We start from the raw sequence: 15,650 nt of genomic DNA on the forward strand, positions 1-15,650 counted from the left end.
GTTAAAGATATCAGCCCAATCCCGGTTAGCTATTAATAGCTCCCAAGGATTGTTTGCAATTTCTCAACTAATTTGCATATCATATTTCATATTTTTACTTGTTGGCGGTATTTTCAATTGGGTTGGTGCTTATTGTGCAAATTTGATGACCCTCGGATGCAACGGGTTGAGTGTGGCGAGGTAGCAGAGAGCCAGTTGATCCCCCCCCCGCCACCCACACCAGGGCGAGAAACCAGGACCAGCACAAGCTCTGCAGGCCAAGAGGAAGAACGCTACACCCCCTACGTGTTCTTCACCAGCTACTCCAAGCGCATTGAGGACAGACAGCACCGTCTGCCCCCCTCACCCCCCTACAGCCACTGGTCAGCTCCATGAACACCATCAAGGCTCGCCTCCAACACCTGGGAAACGCGGAGCCTAATTCCTTCCACATCAACCACCATCGCAGCCCCCCCAGGACTCCATGCAGCTAACACTCGGTAAGGCAAGTCAAGCCTCCACAGCCACGCAGATCCAAGCAGCTCAGCGTCCACTGGCATCTGCAGACCCTGATCTTCCGCTGGGTGGGCACTGCACTCCTGGGACAGCTAGCGTAGTGTGAAAAGGAAGCGGAGTTTGTTCTTTTCACGTGACTGACCCGTGGAGTGGGAGAGATTTTCGTGAATAGATACATTCTTAATGTCAGTACTATTTAAAGAGTCAGAAACAGCCTCCAATCAGCCACTGTTCTGATTTTAGGATTGAATAACATATGTTATTTCTGCATTTTTTTTAAATAATTTGAGCTGATATTAACCCTACATTATTGTGATGAAGACCTGCTCGAAGTAGAAAAAAAACCCCATCAATCCAAGTCAATGTCCTTGGCAGCAAAAAGCATTAAATATATTGTAATAGAAGATCCCTGAACCCGTGAACTTCTACTCAGAAAGAATTGCCAGTGTAAATTTGAGTAAATCCTCTTCAGCTGTCCATCAAAAATAGGAATTATTAGTAAAAATACTTATGTTGCCTATTTTAATGTTTAGAATAACTGAGAAATGCTATTATAAAGTATGTTGCTTTACTTAAATAAATATATTTTTATATCAGCTTTGCACTGTGTCTCTCCAGTGTTTGTCATCTCCTTTGAGCCGGGTCATGACACCCTTAAAATGAAAGGAAAAAGACATTTTAAAAACCATCAAAGCGCTGAAAAGGTTCTCTTGTGGAATGAACATGTAGGAAAGATGTAGGAGATGCGCATTAACACAGAGCTCATCTTTCACATATTTTCCTAAAAAAGCCAGTTCAACTGGCTCCTTTCATGCATACAGCCTTTTGAACATGATTCCTGGGTTGTCTGAGTTACTGAGTTACTTATTTTTTGTAGAGAGAGCTACAAATGCTGGATGAGACTATAGATCAATAGTGGCCTTCCATGGGCTGCCGTTTGGAAGCCTTGAGTTTGACCATATTGAACTTAATTTCCCTTCTAAGTGTGGTAGAGATGCCATGCATAACTGCTCAGGAAATGAAGGCCATAAATCTCATGTTTACAATGTTCACTGAGGTCATGAATCAAGTAAGAAGTACGACTACTATATGACTGCTCTTTGCAACCAGAGGGGACGCCCCCTGCTGGCCAGTAGAGAGAATGCCCGTAAAAAGCAGCAATTGTCTTGTGCTGCCAGGTAATTACTGTGTGAAGTAATGGCAACCCCACACTGGTGGGCAGGTGTGTGTCTTTGTGTCCCATGTTTGTCCCCCGGGTCGCTGGTTAAGTATAGTAAGATGGATTTGACTCCCGAGGCATTGAGCAGCAGTGTTTTTAGCCTCGCTCCCTCCTCTTCATTATTCTTTTTCTTACTTGGTCTCTAAATGTTCTCACACATCCGTCAGCCTCCCAGTCCCAGTCAGATCTCTCCGTCTGCATCTATTATTTCTCCCTTGTTCTCCATTTCCTCGCTTCGTACTGTCTCCCACCGTTTCAGTGGCTGTTTATCCCCCCCCCCCCCCCCCACACACACACACACATTTGCCCTGTCCCTGCTCTTTAGCATCACCTACATTTATTTCATGTGGAGGTTTTTCACGCAGCCTTTTTTTTCCGCCCCAAATTCAAAGGAACAGAAACAATTTGTCTCCTCCTCTGGCGCTGTTCCTCTGTGTCTCTCTAGGTTTCTCTCTCTTTCTCCGGGTCTCGGCCTCCGATTCCAACGACCACGGTTCTCTCTGCTCATCACATGGAAGGCGAGATACCGCAGGACTGCTGCAAAATGTTTTACAAAGGCCCTCATGCATTTTTCAGTGGAATATTTAAAGATGTGACTCCGAGATCCTGTTCTTTTCGTTTGTCTCTGTCAGTGTTGCTCAGCTGTTTGCTTTTTTATGGAGAAAGAAGGTCAATCTGACTCCAACAGAGTGCCCGGCGCTCTCAGATCCTCTTACATTTGCTATTGGTCAGTCAGAGAGTCCACACTGTGTTAAAGACAAGAAGCTTCCCCAAGGTTTGGAATAATTCATGTTGAAACATACTTTGATGTGTTAATCGTCTTGGAAGCTGTTGAAATCAACATATATTCCCTGAGGTAAAGCAGACGGAGGGGGGGGAGGGTGGTGGGTGGGGGGGGGGTCCTTGTTAACAACTAAGGTAATTTGAGGAGTTTAATATTTAGTATGTCAAGAACTAATTAGGTTTGGGACAACACACTGTGGCTACTTGTTTACTATGTATCTTACAGTATGAATATTAATGAAGATTCCTTAATGTTTAACCTGATTTGGAGACAAATTGGACATTCGGGGGAACTTTGCTTATTTCCTCTCTTAGCAAGCGATAGATGAAAATATTGAAATGTTTGCGCTTAGCGCCAAGAGGGGATACGCTTAGTTTACCATGGAAGCCGGGGAAACATACAGCAAAGATCTAATTTATGCCCAAAAATAAATCAATATCTCCAAAGCTGAACTTACATCCAAAATCATGCTTGCGCAAACAGAAGTATTGATGTGATATTTTTCCTAGTTGGGTGGAGGGACTTACTGATTTTTACTTGTGCAATGTGCTAGATAGTGCACTTTAGATTTGTTTACACAATTGCTTTATAGACACGAGGGCTCAATACATTGGTCAAATTCTCAACAAGAAAGCCAATGACTCCGTTTCTCTGACACTCATTATTTACTCCTCACATGAATTCCTAATGCATCGAATAAAGTACCAGGCTTTTTGGCTGACTTCCACACGGGATCAGACATCGCAAAGTTTGGCAGGTATCTTCCGCCCAATGATTTGGTTCTTCATTTTGAATTTGCTTAGGGTAATGAATGTAATAATGAGGGTAACGTGGTGTCAACAGGATTCGTCGATCGATTCTCCCCATGTGAATGTCCTCTAAAGCAGTGGTTCTCAACTTGTCTGGCTCCGGGACCCACCTTTACCCCTTTATGACGAGCCGCGACCCAATTCGATCGGTCAACGGGCGGGGAGGGGGGTGCTTCCGCGTTCGGTAGCGGTGTCGACGGGGGGGGGGTGCTTTTTTTTAAAACATTTTTTTCCGTGCAATGGCCCCCGACCCACTACAAACGGGTCCGCGACCCACTAGTGGGTCGGGACCCACCAGTTGAGAAACACTGCTCTAAAGAGTCAGGGTTCAGAAAGGCACGGGGCTCTGCCCTCTAGGCCCTGTTTAACTGCCCGTGCTTCCTTGTTGAAACCCATCTTTGTAAATTGAGCTCATCTTCTATGTTAATACATTTTTGGGTAACGTGATGCTGTTTTGAACATTAAAGATAAAAGACCACACTTCGACCATATGCTGTGTTTTTTTTAATGAGCTATTTACTTGCAAGCTGTTGTGACGAATCATCCTGCCATGCATTTTATCTGCCACTCACGTTCCTCCTCATCCGATGAACTTCTTTGATTCTGTCTCTTTTAAAGCGCAGGACGGGAAGGAAAGGTAAGGAGATTGTAGTCTACCTTTCTTCTGCAGTATGGCACTCCCGCTGCGCCTCCCGATGTGGTTCTCCACGTAACAGGTGTAGTTGGCCAGGTCCGCTTCGTCCACAGCGTCAAACGTTAGGGACAGCTGCACCTCCTTCTCCCCTAAATACTCCCTCAGAATCCTGGACAAACCAGAAGATTACAGTGAGAGGCCGCAGGGATCCACAAATGTACTCCTCTACACACTTTTGGAGGAATAGACAAAGAACGTAAACCTGCCAGAAACGTTTGATGCTGAATCTCGGGTTACTTAAAATAAGGAAGAAATGAGAGGCACAAAGAGGGAGCGTGGGAACAAGGTAGGATGTGAACATGCATACATGTTAGGAACAGATGGAGGGTCTCACGTTCTACATTGCTGCAAAAGGCAGAGAAGAGGAGATGAGAGGTGAAGAGCAGAGCAGCGTGGAGCACCCAGCAGATGAAAAAGGAGGACAGAAAGGAGCAAGGAGCCATGTGTAGAAAACGCTGGCGACAGCTGGAAAGAAGCCTGGCCTTATGGTGAGGTTATACTGAAAGCCTGCGAGGAGGAGTTGAGCTGGCGTAGAGGGAGACTCAGATGGGTCATGACGTGCACCTTTGAGTCTGACTCATGGTCAGATTTGCCCTTAACTCGTGATATCAGAGTACCAACTGTGCTGACATTTAGTCAGTGTAGCGTTACACGTTGGAGAAACGGCTCTAGAGTCAATGCAATGTTACTGTTGAGTTCTTTTGCTTTTTATTACCTAACAAGTGAGGGAATGCTTTCTGGCTCACATCAACTCTGTGAGTTTGGTAGAAACATCTGTGTGGCTATAAGAACGCTCGGAGCCACGAATGCAGTTTGACAGGGGGAAGGAGGGATGGTGGATTAGTCAAACAAACACTGGACATACAGTATATGCATGTATGTGCAGCCCTGCACCAGGCATTGAACCACTAGGGAGTCGGGCAAAGTGGGAGCGTGGCCCACAGAGATCAGGCAATGTTAAGTAGTTCCACTGCTCTGAAACTCGGCAAGAAAAAGAATCATATCTCTCACTTGAGGCTTTTATCCACGTGCTTGCAAGTTTTGACACACAACCTTTTAGCATGTGGCCTCTGTGGGAATTGAACTCCTGACACACTCAATATTTATGCTTTTCTCCACCCGTTGAGAAGCAGAAGCAGCATAACAATTGTGAAATCTGAATACAGTATTAGTTCTGACACTCAACATTATAGGAGGAATTCTGAGACGAAGAATGTCAAAGGTGCCTGAATAAATACATCGAATGTTTGGCATCCCCACTGTAACGCTCTATTTCTCTCTGTGGCTGCGCTCTACAGCATCATTATCATGTCCACCAGGACGGTGTATTAGAGGTCACTATCAAAGGCAGTGATGTGCTAAAATCCTCTTTTAAAAGCACATTCTTATTTCCCCCCTAACTGTTCAGACCCACTATAAAGAGTGAGATCTCGCCCCTTTTCATGCTCCACCGACGCTGTGTGCAATGTGATCACACTTGGCAATATTTAGATAAGATAAAGCACCTCCTCACCTCAAGCCCTGGACATCTCAGCATTCACGACCTCCTCAAGCTTACTGCTTATCTTGATACATTTAAGGGAAATCGCACTTCTGCCTGGGTCTAGGTCAGTATCACCGGTACTGCCCTCTGGCTTTGTGTTCACCTTTTGTGGACCACCTTTGTCCCAAGGTGGCACATCTGGAAGATCTGATATGATGATCATTGGTGCGAAAGGTCTCTTTATAACTATGCAAACCATGTCCTTAACAGACCCACTCTGTCCTCCACACTTCACATCTGTAAAGGATGTGATGTCATCTGCGTCGTAAGGGGCAATTCATAGAAAGATATTGTGCTGATTATAGTGAAAACAAATCGATTTGTTTTTGCATGAATATCTTATTTGAGAAGAAAGAGGCCAATTTTTCAATTTTTAGCGCAGTTAGGGTTGCCTTAAACTCTTTGTGAGGGCTTTGAGAATTGCGCTTATTGTTTTTGTCTTATTTAAGAAAGTCTTATAAATAATAAATAAAGTCTTATTTAGGACTCCACTTTCAAAGTAACATTCCATTGTGGCTAACGTCAAATTGGTGTGTGAAACAACCTCACACCTCCCGCTCCATGGAAAACTGAAACAGGTCATTTAAAAGTGTAAACATTAGTTAACGATCATGTTGCAGGTGAGCTGTGGTTAAATGAACCTTTGACAGCTGTTGGATTGCACAATTGATGTGAATTTCAAGCTGGAAAAGCAACTTCTTCACACAACTAGATATACTGTATAAGCCAGCACTGCTTTTAAGTGAAAACGTGAAGGAAGCATCGGCCCAAATGGAAACACTGCAGTTACAAATTCCTTGCACATGATTGAACCTTGAACCTTCATAGCTGAGTTGCAGAAATGTTGAGCTGGATAGCATTGAAGTTCTGCCAACCACAGCAGGAAAACTGACAATACTGCTAAGATTCATGATGTTGGTTGTGTGCTTGAGCATATTTTGAAAATAATAAATAAATTACGACAGAGACAGACGCAGGTGGAGAAAATAGTGGGAAACTTCCCGTCAGCCACGTATATTCCCAGGGGGCCGTGCTCTTTAGGTGATGTAGTAATAATGAGCAGAGTGTCAACGGGTCTCTCACACACTGCAGGGTAGTAATAATTGGTAATTACAGGTGCTCACTTTGTGACGGAGTCCACAAGAAAACATTAGAACCTATGCAACCAGACAGGGACACACACACGCACAAACATTCAAATCGCTAATGCAAGATGGGAGGTGGACACCCAAAGTGGACGGATCAATGTGCATCACAGCGGGAACCCGTTGGATTTGGAGTAGCGATGTGATTGGATTACGACTGGCCCGAGGACTGGACTGATAGGCGGAGAACTCATCAGGCAAAGGTTAATTTAATGCCATGGGGCATGATTAGTTTCAAGTTCAAGCACTCATCCTCATCCACACACTCTACTCTATTTTCCTCTGGGAGAGAACATTTATAGAGGCCACTGAGTTGGCAGAGCAGCTGCATAGACCATCCTTTGAATGGAGAAGCCGGGTTCAAGGCCCAGCGGGTCAGCAAGCAAAGTTCCTGCTGAAATGCCCCTGGAACATGGCACTGAAGTCCTCCCAGCTCCGGGGCTACCGCTGGTTAGCTGACCCTGACCTGTGACCTCCCTGTGAAGGCAGCCAGTGGAAGAGGGAGAAGCATTTCCCTTTAGGGAGGATAAACGTTGGTATTAATATTGTTGGGCAAATATGATGGGAGAGAACATTTTGTCTACATTTTACTTTAAAAGCTCTTTTCTAACAATAATAAGTTTACTCAATGCTTCCAGCGTGAAGTTAGAGTCGACGGCTAAAGTCCCAAGTGAACAGAATTAGTTGCTACTGATGCCGCTAATAAGGGTGTAGTTTAAACACTGGAAACCTTATTTGAAGGTGTGGTGACCAATATTAGGTCTAAGGGGGCAACAACCATCAGTGGTTAGAAGATTACAGAGATCATAAATCCACTGCTCTTGTTTGTAAGAGTAGAGCAAGTCCAACAGTCGAGCTACAGAATGTTTGTGACAAAAACACCCTCTACACGCTGACAGCCTGCCATAATGAAATCTAGTTTTCCATGAATCAGTTTTCCATCAAGTGCCGCAATGCAACATACAAGCTTGCTGATTTTGAAATAGGAGGGGCCAAGTCGGTGCACGAATGAAATATTTAATTCAGGGATTCTGCAATACTGCACCACACTGGAATTAAAAGGTAGAGTTTTAAAGTCTGCCCATGTTATTGTGCTTTAATCCTAGCTCCCCTCACAGAGCACTCACACAGTGCTACGCCATGTAGACTATGTAGACATTGATGTCTCGTCATCCGTAAGATTGAATATTTCTTCAGCCTTTGTACTTCTCCCTGCTTGGCAATGTTTAAGAAAAAGCAGGATCATTTGACCCAAGCATGCCATACTCATACAGAGCCCAACGTGACTTTGGGAATCGTTCCTTCTAAAGGAAAAGAGACAAAACGGTGTTGCATGAAGAAAACAAACTATGACCCAAACACATTCATACGGCCCAATGAAATTGAAACAATTCATTGTAATCATTTTTAGATGATCAAAAAATCATTACATCACAGATAAATTGTCACTAGTACTATTTCCCTAATGTGTTGTTTTACATACATAACAAAAAAAACAGTAATGAGTGATCTGTTTTAAGGTATAATGAATATCACACGTGTGTAGGCGTGTGTCTGTGCGCATGTGGGTCTTCTGTTGGTTTCCATGGTGATATGGCAGGTTGTTTAAATTTTATTTGACACCACACAGAGAATCAGGTATTTCCCAACGGAATCTACTGTAATTGTTCCCAACAGGGGAGAAAATGAATTCAATTATACTATATAATTAGTATTCATTCATTTTTTTTAGGGAATTTGACAAGAAATCCTTTAGAGAACCCTCAATGAGTCATGAATCATAAGAGAGCAAATTAGATACTGAGTTCATGGAATGCAGCTGGAGTCAAGTCTTGAATCGTGTAAACTTGAGAGGCTATAATTGATAGAATACTGAATACTGTGTCTCTCAATATTATGTATCATTATGTGTATTTATTTACTTTGGTTTAGTGTCAATTTGCACCTCCTTTGATGTGTTTGTCATTAGGCATACCCACCATATGGGGCTGGGGAATCATGTTCAGTATGTATTTACCTGACTTCACTTTCTTTAATGTGTCCCGCAAGTTCTTCCACAAACTTTTCTCCTTTCATCCAGTAGATAATGGGCCTTCTGTTTTCTCCACTGTAGCCAAAGAACGCCTTGCAGTCTAGACTGAGGGGCATACCTGCAACACAAGCCAGAATACTGTTATAAAACAGACAACAGCATGCTGAGACATAGCAGTCTAGGCAGGGGGGAATGCACACGCTGAAATCCGCCTTGTATACGTATAAGAGAAGAGAAGGTTTGTAGAGAAAGTGGGAAAAAATAGTTCTCATTGCTACCCACAGGCTTGCGGGTGAATGGTAGGTCTACTCCCCCCAACAAACCAGTGCAGATGGCTGCATTTAAGTAGGTGTTCATCAGGGTAAGTGGTTGGAGCCCCTGGAATTGGGCTTATCGAGCAATGTACGAAGGAGCAATGACCAACCCGGCTGCATCATGAGAGGCACAACATTTAAAAACATGGATGAATTAACTAACAGCTCATAAAAATCATATGAAAAGCTTACTTTCCTCTCGGACCAAGATTGGACCCAGATTGATTATGTGAGCAATGTGTCTTTAAAATACTTTGCAGCTTCTCAAATGCAAGAAGAAACATACATGTTAGCACAAAATCAGCATACACAAATAAATTTGATATATATATCTGAAATTTTGTTTTCAAACAATGGAAAGATGCAAGACAATTAATTCAACCCCATTACCAAACAGGATATTGGGAGATTATGCTTTATTTTTAGAATTCTTGCTTTTCTGCAAAATCTGCAAATAGCAACCGTGTTATGTCCAAGGTTGAGGAGGTGTCATCTCATCTTCAAGGATTCCAAGGCGTTCCCAGACCAGGGTGAAGATAAAATGCCAGTCAAAAGTTTGGACACATTTGGTCATTTATTAAATCCAATGAGAAGGCATGTCCAAACCTTTGACTGGTACGGTACAGTCTCTCCACCTAGCCTTGGGTATTCCACGGGGCCTCTTCCTGGTGACCGTGCTTGGAAATGATTTGGGAGGTATAACTCCCAACTCATATGTTTACAATAATGGTAGCTCTGTGATAGCGCACACAAGTTGGGTTCCGTGCCTGAAAGTCATGCAGCTTCATCACCTCACATCAGCACACTCTAGCATAGTGGCAGATTTCCATCTATCCGTCAATCTAGAAATATGCTAAATGCAACAGGTTCTGTGATAGAGTACAGTATGATACTGCTTGAAGAAAGAATAGACAATGATGGAAACACACACCCAAATACACACACACACGCACACTGAAGCAGACTGAATTCACACATCCTCTCACACCCCCTCCTGTAAGACCTTGAAACCACCACTCTGTGATTACAGCTATCAGTGGTGATGATGGAGCATTAATGAGCATTCTAACGAGTGCTACCTCGTTAGGCAGTCAATTAGCAGATCATTATGATAGACCTCTGCATTATCATAATGATAGCTCTATCAGCACTCTGTCTGCGACCGACACACAGTGATGACGTCATGTTTGTATATCAATGCGTTATGTTGTCAGTGGCGCTCTTTGGACATAAACTGGGGCTGATCTTGATGCAGATTGTGACGGTGCTAGTGGTGTCCTTACTCTTCCAGAACGTCAATGCCTGTGATGAATATGGCAGCAAATGGTAAAATAAGTTATACGGGTACAATGAACATTATAGTTAACCTGTTGGTGATGGGCTTTTGTCAAATGTAAATGATATGTGATGCTTTAAATTTGGTTCCATTGCTTTGCTGTTTTTGTTAAATCTCTTTAAAATGTTCTTCAACAACCGGTAAAAGCAAAGTGGTCTGCAAAGCTTCACATACTGTATATTGCATGTGTGTGTGGCGTGTTTGCCCGCTTTTGTGCTGAGGCAGCATCCTGAATTGCTCATGCTCACACACACACACACACACCAGAAAATAAATATCAGAGTGAAATGAGTTCATTTCGACCGTGTGTTTCTACTCTGGTGTGCATACATAAGTGTGTGTCGGTAGGTGTGTGTTTGTGCGCTCCTGCAGTAAGTGATTAGCACCCTGAGGGCGTGTTTGTGTTCTCAGCATGTATGGTGATTAAAATCATCAACTTTGTTTGCACTTGTGCAGCACAAGGGTTTTGTGTGTGGGCTCCTGGTGTTGTGTGTGTGTGTGTGTGTGTGTGCATGTGTGGCAGTTTTCCTTGATCACAACCTTGAAATCAAGCCCAATAAAGCCACAGGGATGGGGGGGGGGGTCATTGCTCACCTAATGCAGCCGGGTGTTTATAAGTAGTAAGAAGCAATGTTGTTTCCACTAGAATAAAAGCACCGACGATTGACCCGAGCTTTTTCCAGTTTCTGCATCATCCCCCCAACCTCCCTCTTCTAGCTGGGCTCAAGTGCACATGAAGCGCCCGCTCTTTCCAATCGAGAGTGAGCATGTCAACAGAAAAGTCATGGCTCATGAGTCCAACCCAATCTGGTCCAAGTCTTCCTGAGTTAGTTCCGCCCCACAGACGGGTGCTCCATGTTGCGGATGCTCACGGAGATGCAGATGAAAAGGAGCGTCGGTCCAGACTGCGCTCGGCTCTCACTTTGTTCCCTAACGCCGCCATCCGAGCGAGACCAAGTGCTGGCTGTCAGACGCAGACTTCTCTTTCATTCAGCGTCGTGTTTTCAAGTTGTTTCCCTGACGTCGGTTCTCACTGTCTCAGTCCGTTTTTCTGTGTTTTGATTCTCTGAAAAGGTAGAGACATGCCCCACAGCGCGCCTTACTGGTATGTATGTATGTATGCATGCACACTTACTTAGATTGGGGTGCATTTACCTTCCATTCAGCGTCTCTATTGTGATTCCACTCAAGTTCGGTTTAATTGGGACATTCATGATTTCCAAAAAGAGGAGATGCAAATGGTCAGAACCACATGTGACTGAACTGAATATGGGAACTGCGCTCTCTCTCTGTTCAAGCAAGCTAATGCTTGGTGAGTGGCCCTAAAGGTCAAGATTCCGATGTTAAAGACACTCTCCACTCTCTGTGTTAGATGGGGTTTACTAACTCCAACACATCACTGGGTTATTATCACATCCTCACAGCAATGGAAGGAAGAAAGTGCGCTAAAGGGTGCGAGCTGAAGTGGAGGGCTGAACAAACAGGACTTCTAGGTCGCGAGACGCTATATTAGGAGCTTACTTCACATCCCAGGCGCACTTGTTTTGAGCCTTTTTTATATGGTACAACTCATTTAGCTGTCCATTACCACGTCAACATGGTGTATCAAACTCATTTTAAATCCTTCTCTGTGACAAATTTTCCTCATGCAAATTTCCCACCTCATGGTTAAGATACATTTTTGCAATATGCCAAATTCCTGAAGAAAGTGATCTTTTGATGTGATGTATGAAGAGTGAGAGGATGGGAGCGAGGGAATTGATAGAAACAGTCCATCAGCTTTGCTTCATCCTTCAACAATTGTCGCTCCTTTGCACATCAGAAGTTCATTCGTAGGGTTTCCATGTTCTCTCCTGGCTTTAACTTATTTCCACACTAAAATAGCTCCTCTCTCTCTCTCTCTCTCTCTCTCTCTCTCTCTCGTGCTCTGTGTCCCGCCCATCTCCTTGTCTCCTCTCCTGCTATCTTTTCTCTCCATGTTTCCTATCTGTGATTACTCCCTCTCCTTTATTTCCCCCCTCTCTCCCTCGCCCTTATCATTCAGTTTTATCTCTTCTACCCTCTGGCTCCACATTGAAAGGTTGAAATGACGGCCCCATGTGTTGGAAAGTGTCACAAACCGAGTACCAGGTGAAGTAATAAAGTATACAAATCATTCAAACAACAATGTTGTGGCATAAATAATAGGTCGGGGGAAGGATTGTTGAAGGGACAACACTAACTGATGGAAGTGAATCACTGAAAACCTAGGATCCTACGTCAGGTGTCTCAGCGAGTCTGCCTAAGAAGAAGGTTGAGAGTTAATAGACTTTGACTGTGATACATTTGAATAATTCTGTCCTCTGTGACGTAGTCCCTTAAATAAACCATGGCCTTCTTATTGCCATCATTAACATGAAATAAAGCGTATTGAAATTGATAGTGTTGCAGTGTTCTTCAGTGTAGAGAAACAGAAAAAACCTCACATGCAGACTAGATTTCATGTTATGGTTGATCCAGTACAAGGACATTTTCACAGCTGCATGAAGGCCACAAAGACTAAGGATACACCTTTATGGCTTAAGATGCATACTTGTAAACTGTACAATGGTGTAAAAAGTTACCTATTGTCGAGCCACGCGTGTCAAATATCTGCTCACACAAATAAAAGTTTACAATTTCACAGTCTCGACAAGACGCAACTTGGACGGGTTTGTGGAACAAACTGCTCAGTTGAGTGACAGATGAATCAATGACTCCGCTCCCTCTGATCATACACTTCTTCTTCTGCACACTTGGAAGAATAATATGATCAGTTCCTTGCAAAGAGGGGTACAGATGAGGTGAGCTTTGGTTGGTACAGAAGGAAATAACTGACTGAGTAAAGGGTGTTGGAGAGAAAGTCAGACGTCGCATCCCTTTCTACTGACTCATGCTTATAGTGTTAGCAAAATGTACCTAAAATGTGAACAGGTCCAGTTAGAGAGAATGTCTAGAAGCAAAAGTCCAGAAGATCCTAACGTGTATCAACATCTGCATGTAATCAATACACTACTAACAAATCAAATGATTCTAAAACTCTTTTGACAATATTTATTGTCACGTAACAAAGAACTAAACATATAAGTGTGACTGCATATAAATAATGCTCTTTCAATTAACTGAATAAAAGTAGGGCTGCATTTAAAAAAATAATTTGTAATTTCTGCATGTTCAAAAAATTGCTTCAATTCAGAAAATAATCTAATAATAGGAAGATAAGCTTGAATTTCCCCTTTTTGTTGCTTGCTGCCCATTTGTTCCTCAGCCGTCTCACCTGTCTCCTTCTCTTGCTTTCTTCCGTCTCACTCATCTTTTTCTCAAACTCCACTATCTGCAGCTGCAGCCATCCAAAAGCACGTCGTTTAATTGAGGCAAAAGCAAGCTGCGGTGACACGGACCTAACTGACCAACTGACCTGTTGCCCTGCAATCAGATTTCTGTAAGAAATTTGCTTGGTGGAAAAAAACCCAACACAATTGGTGCTTGAGCTCCTCCAGGCTCCGAGGCCCGCTCATCAATACGAGTACAGACGCGTGAAGCCAAAGTATCACTTCAGGTCACTTCCCATCTTCCATTTACAAGTAGAAAGGTACCAAATCTTTCTACTTTCATACTTAGTAGAGAGTGACATCATTGTCATGCAGGACATAGTGATCCAAAGCCCAAACATACACCGTGTCCATCTGTCTCTCTCTCTCACTCACACACACACACACACATACACACACACACACACACATACATACATACACATCTTTACACCTACACACACACACACACACACACACACACACACACACACACACACACACACACACACACATACTTGTATCCCATTTCTAATACATCTTTGTCCATCTGCTCATTTAAAAGCACACAGTGGAAGACCTTTAGGTGGTTTGAGAGTGTGTGTGTGTGTGTGTAGTCCAGGTATGGGGTGTGTGGGGGTTGTCTTGGTAACAGCTGAGTTTTAGGTCTTGGGCTTCATGGGAGCACAGCTGCACACGGAAACACAGATGGTGCCACACACGTGCACCCGTACACACACATGCACACATCACACACACTGACGTCAAGTATGCAGATACATACGTGCACATTTACACTCCAAAGCCCTGCACACACACACACACTGTCAGAGGGCAGCTCAGCTGTAACCTGGGAGGCAGTTCACTCCGTCATTTGGTCTACTTGCACACTTCCTGCCTCCGACAAATTCATTTCATTTCAGCGGAATCCTTGGTATTTTTGGGGCAGTGCGGTTTCAGAATCCTTTAACAAATGACTTATGTTCTATATTTGTTTACAGTGTTGATGCTTTTGTGTCGCACTTTGCATGAACATCCCTACTGTGTAGTGCTGTGACGTCATTTTCACCGGGTGCAAACCTCCCATTCTGATCCCCATCTGTGTATGAAAACAATGTCTCCATTAAAGACCCAATGAGCACTGGGAAACAACGTTTTTTGAACTTTTTGTGGTTACTGCATTTTTTCTTCAAATCCTTCTTCTCAAAGCCGAGTTATTTTCTTCTTCTGTGGCATCAACACAAGAAGCGCTTCTTGGATTCCTTCTAAGGATTTTCCGCTGTACTTCTGGCTGCTGCTCAGTCGCTATGCTCCCTCCTTCCCTTCCTGCCTCCTAGCTCTGGCTTGTTGAAGTGAGACGCATCACATGGTTGGTCTCCACAGAAACCACTCCATTGGCACTCATTGGCACAACCAGTGTTTGAACTGGTTTGGGCAAAAGCTCCTCACTCCTGAACCTAAAGAGGCTTGAGGTTACAGAAGAAGAAAATGGACATTATAAACACTACAAAAAGTCTAAATCTAGCTTTGTTTGTTCATACAAATTATGATTTCTACTGATGAGATAAGGGAACGGTTTTGTGAGTGTATATTATACACTTTTTAAGAAGTTTTATTTTCTCACAGCCCAATACTCAGTATTCATCATCCAGAAATCTTACATGCAATGCTCGTTTATTTGTCCTACATGTTTTAAGACCCTCCTTATTTGTAATACGATTTTGAATGGGAACCAAGTGACATGTTTTGAAAAATAATAATATTAAAATTCAGAGGGTTTCATTAGCATTTTAAAAGCACAGACATTCAACAACAGCATCCAAGCAATCTTTTCATCATTTGTCCTTTCACAGGTCAGCTCTGATGGGATTGAAGTTTCTTAATTCTCAACAGAGTGAGACATTCATGTCTGTACACACGCACCTACACAAACCAACCCAACATGTTCCG

General features: G+C 43.3%; 1 protein-coding gene across 2 annotated transcripts in view; it reads right to left on the bottom strand.

Annotated features, from left to right (window-relative positions):
- Nucleotides 1–15,650, bottom strand: part of il1rapl2 (interleukin 1 receptor accessory protein-like 2) — a 287,495-nt gene that overhangs the window by 20,726 nt on the left and 251,119 nt on the right. For both annotated transcript variants that reach the window (XM_062560730.1, XM_062560729.1), the window contains exons 7-8: nucleotides 8,707–8,839; nucleotides 3,965–4,110 (exon numbers count right to left, since the gene is read on the bottom strand). In XM_062560730.1, the coding sequence (XP_062416714.1) occupies nucleotides 3,965–4,110; nucleotides 8,707–8,839 (279 nt within the window). The remainder of the gene's footprint in view (nucleotides 1–3,964; nucleotides 4,111–8,706; nucleotides 8,840–15,650) is intronic.

Source organism: Pungitius pungitius, chromosome 2 (genome assembly GCF_949316345.1).
Source record: "Pungitius pungitius chromosome 2, fPunPun2.1, whole genome shotgun sequence".
NCBI lineage: Eukaryota > Metazoa > Chordata > Actinopteri > Perciformes > Gasterosteidae > Pungitius > Pungitius pungitius.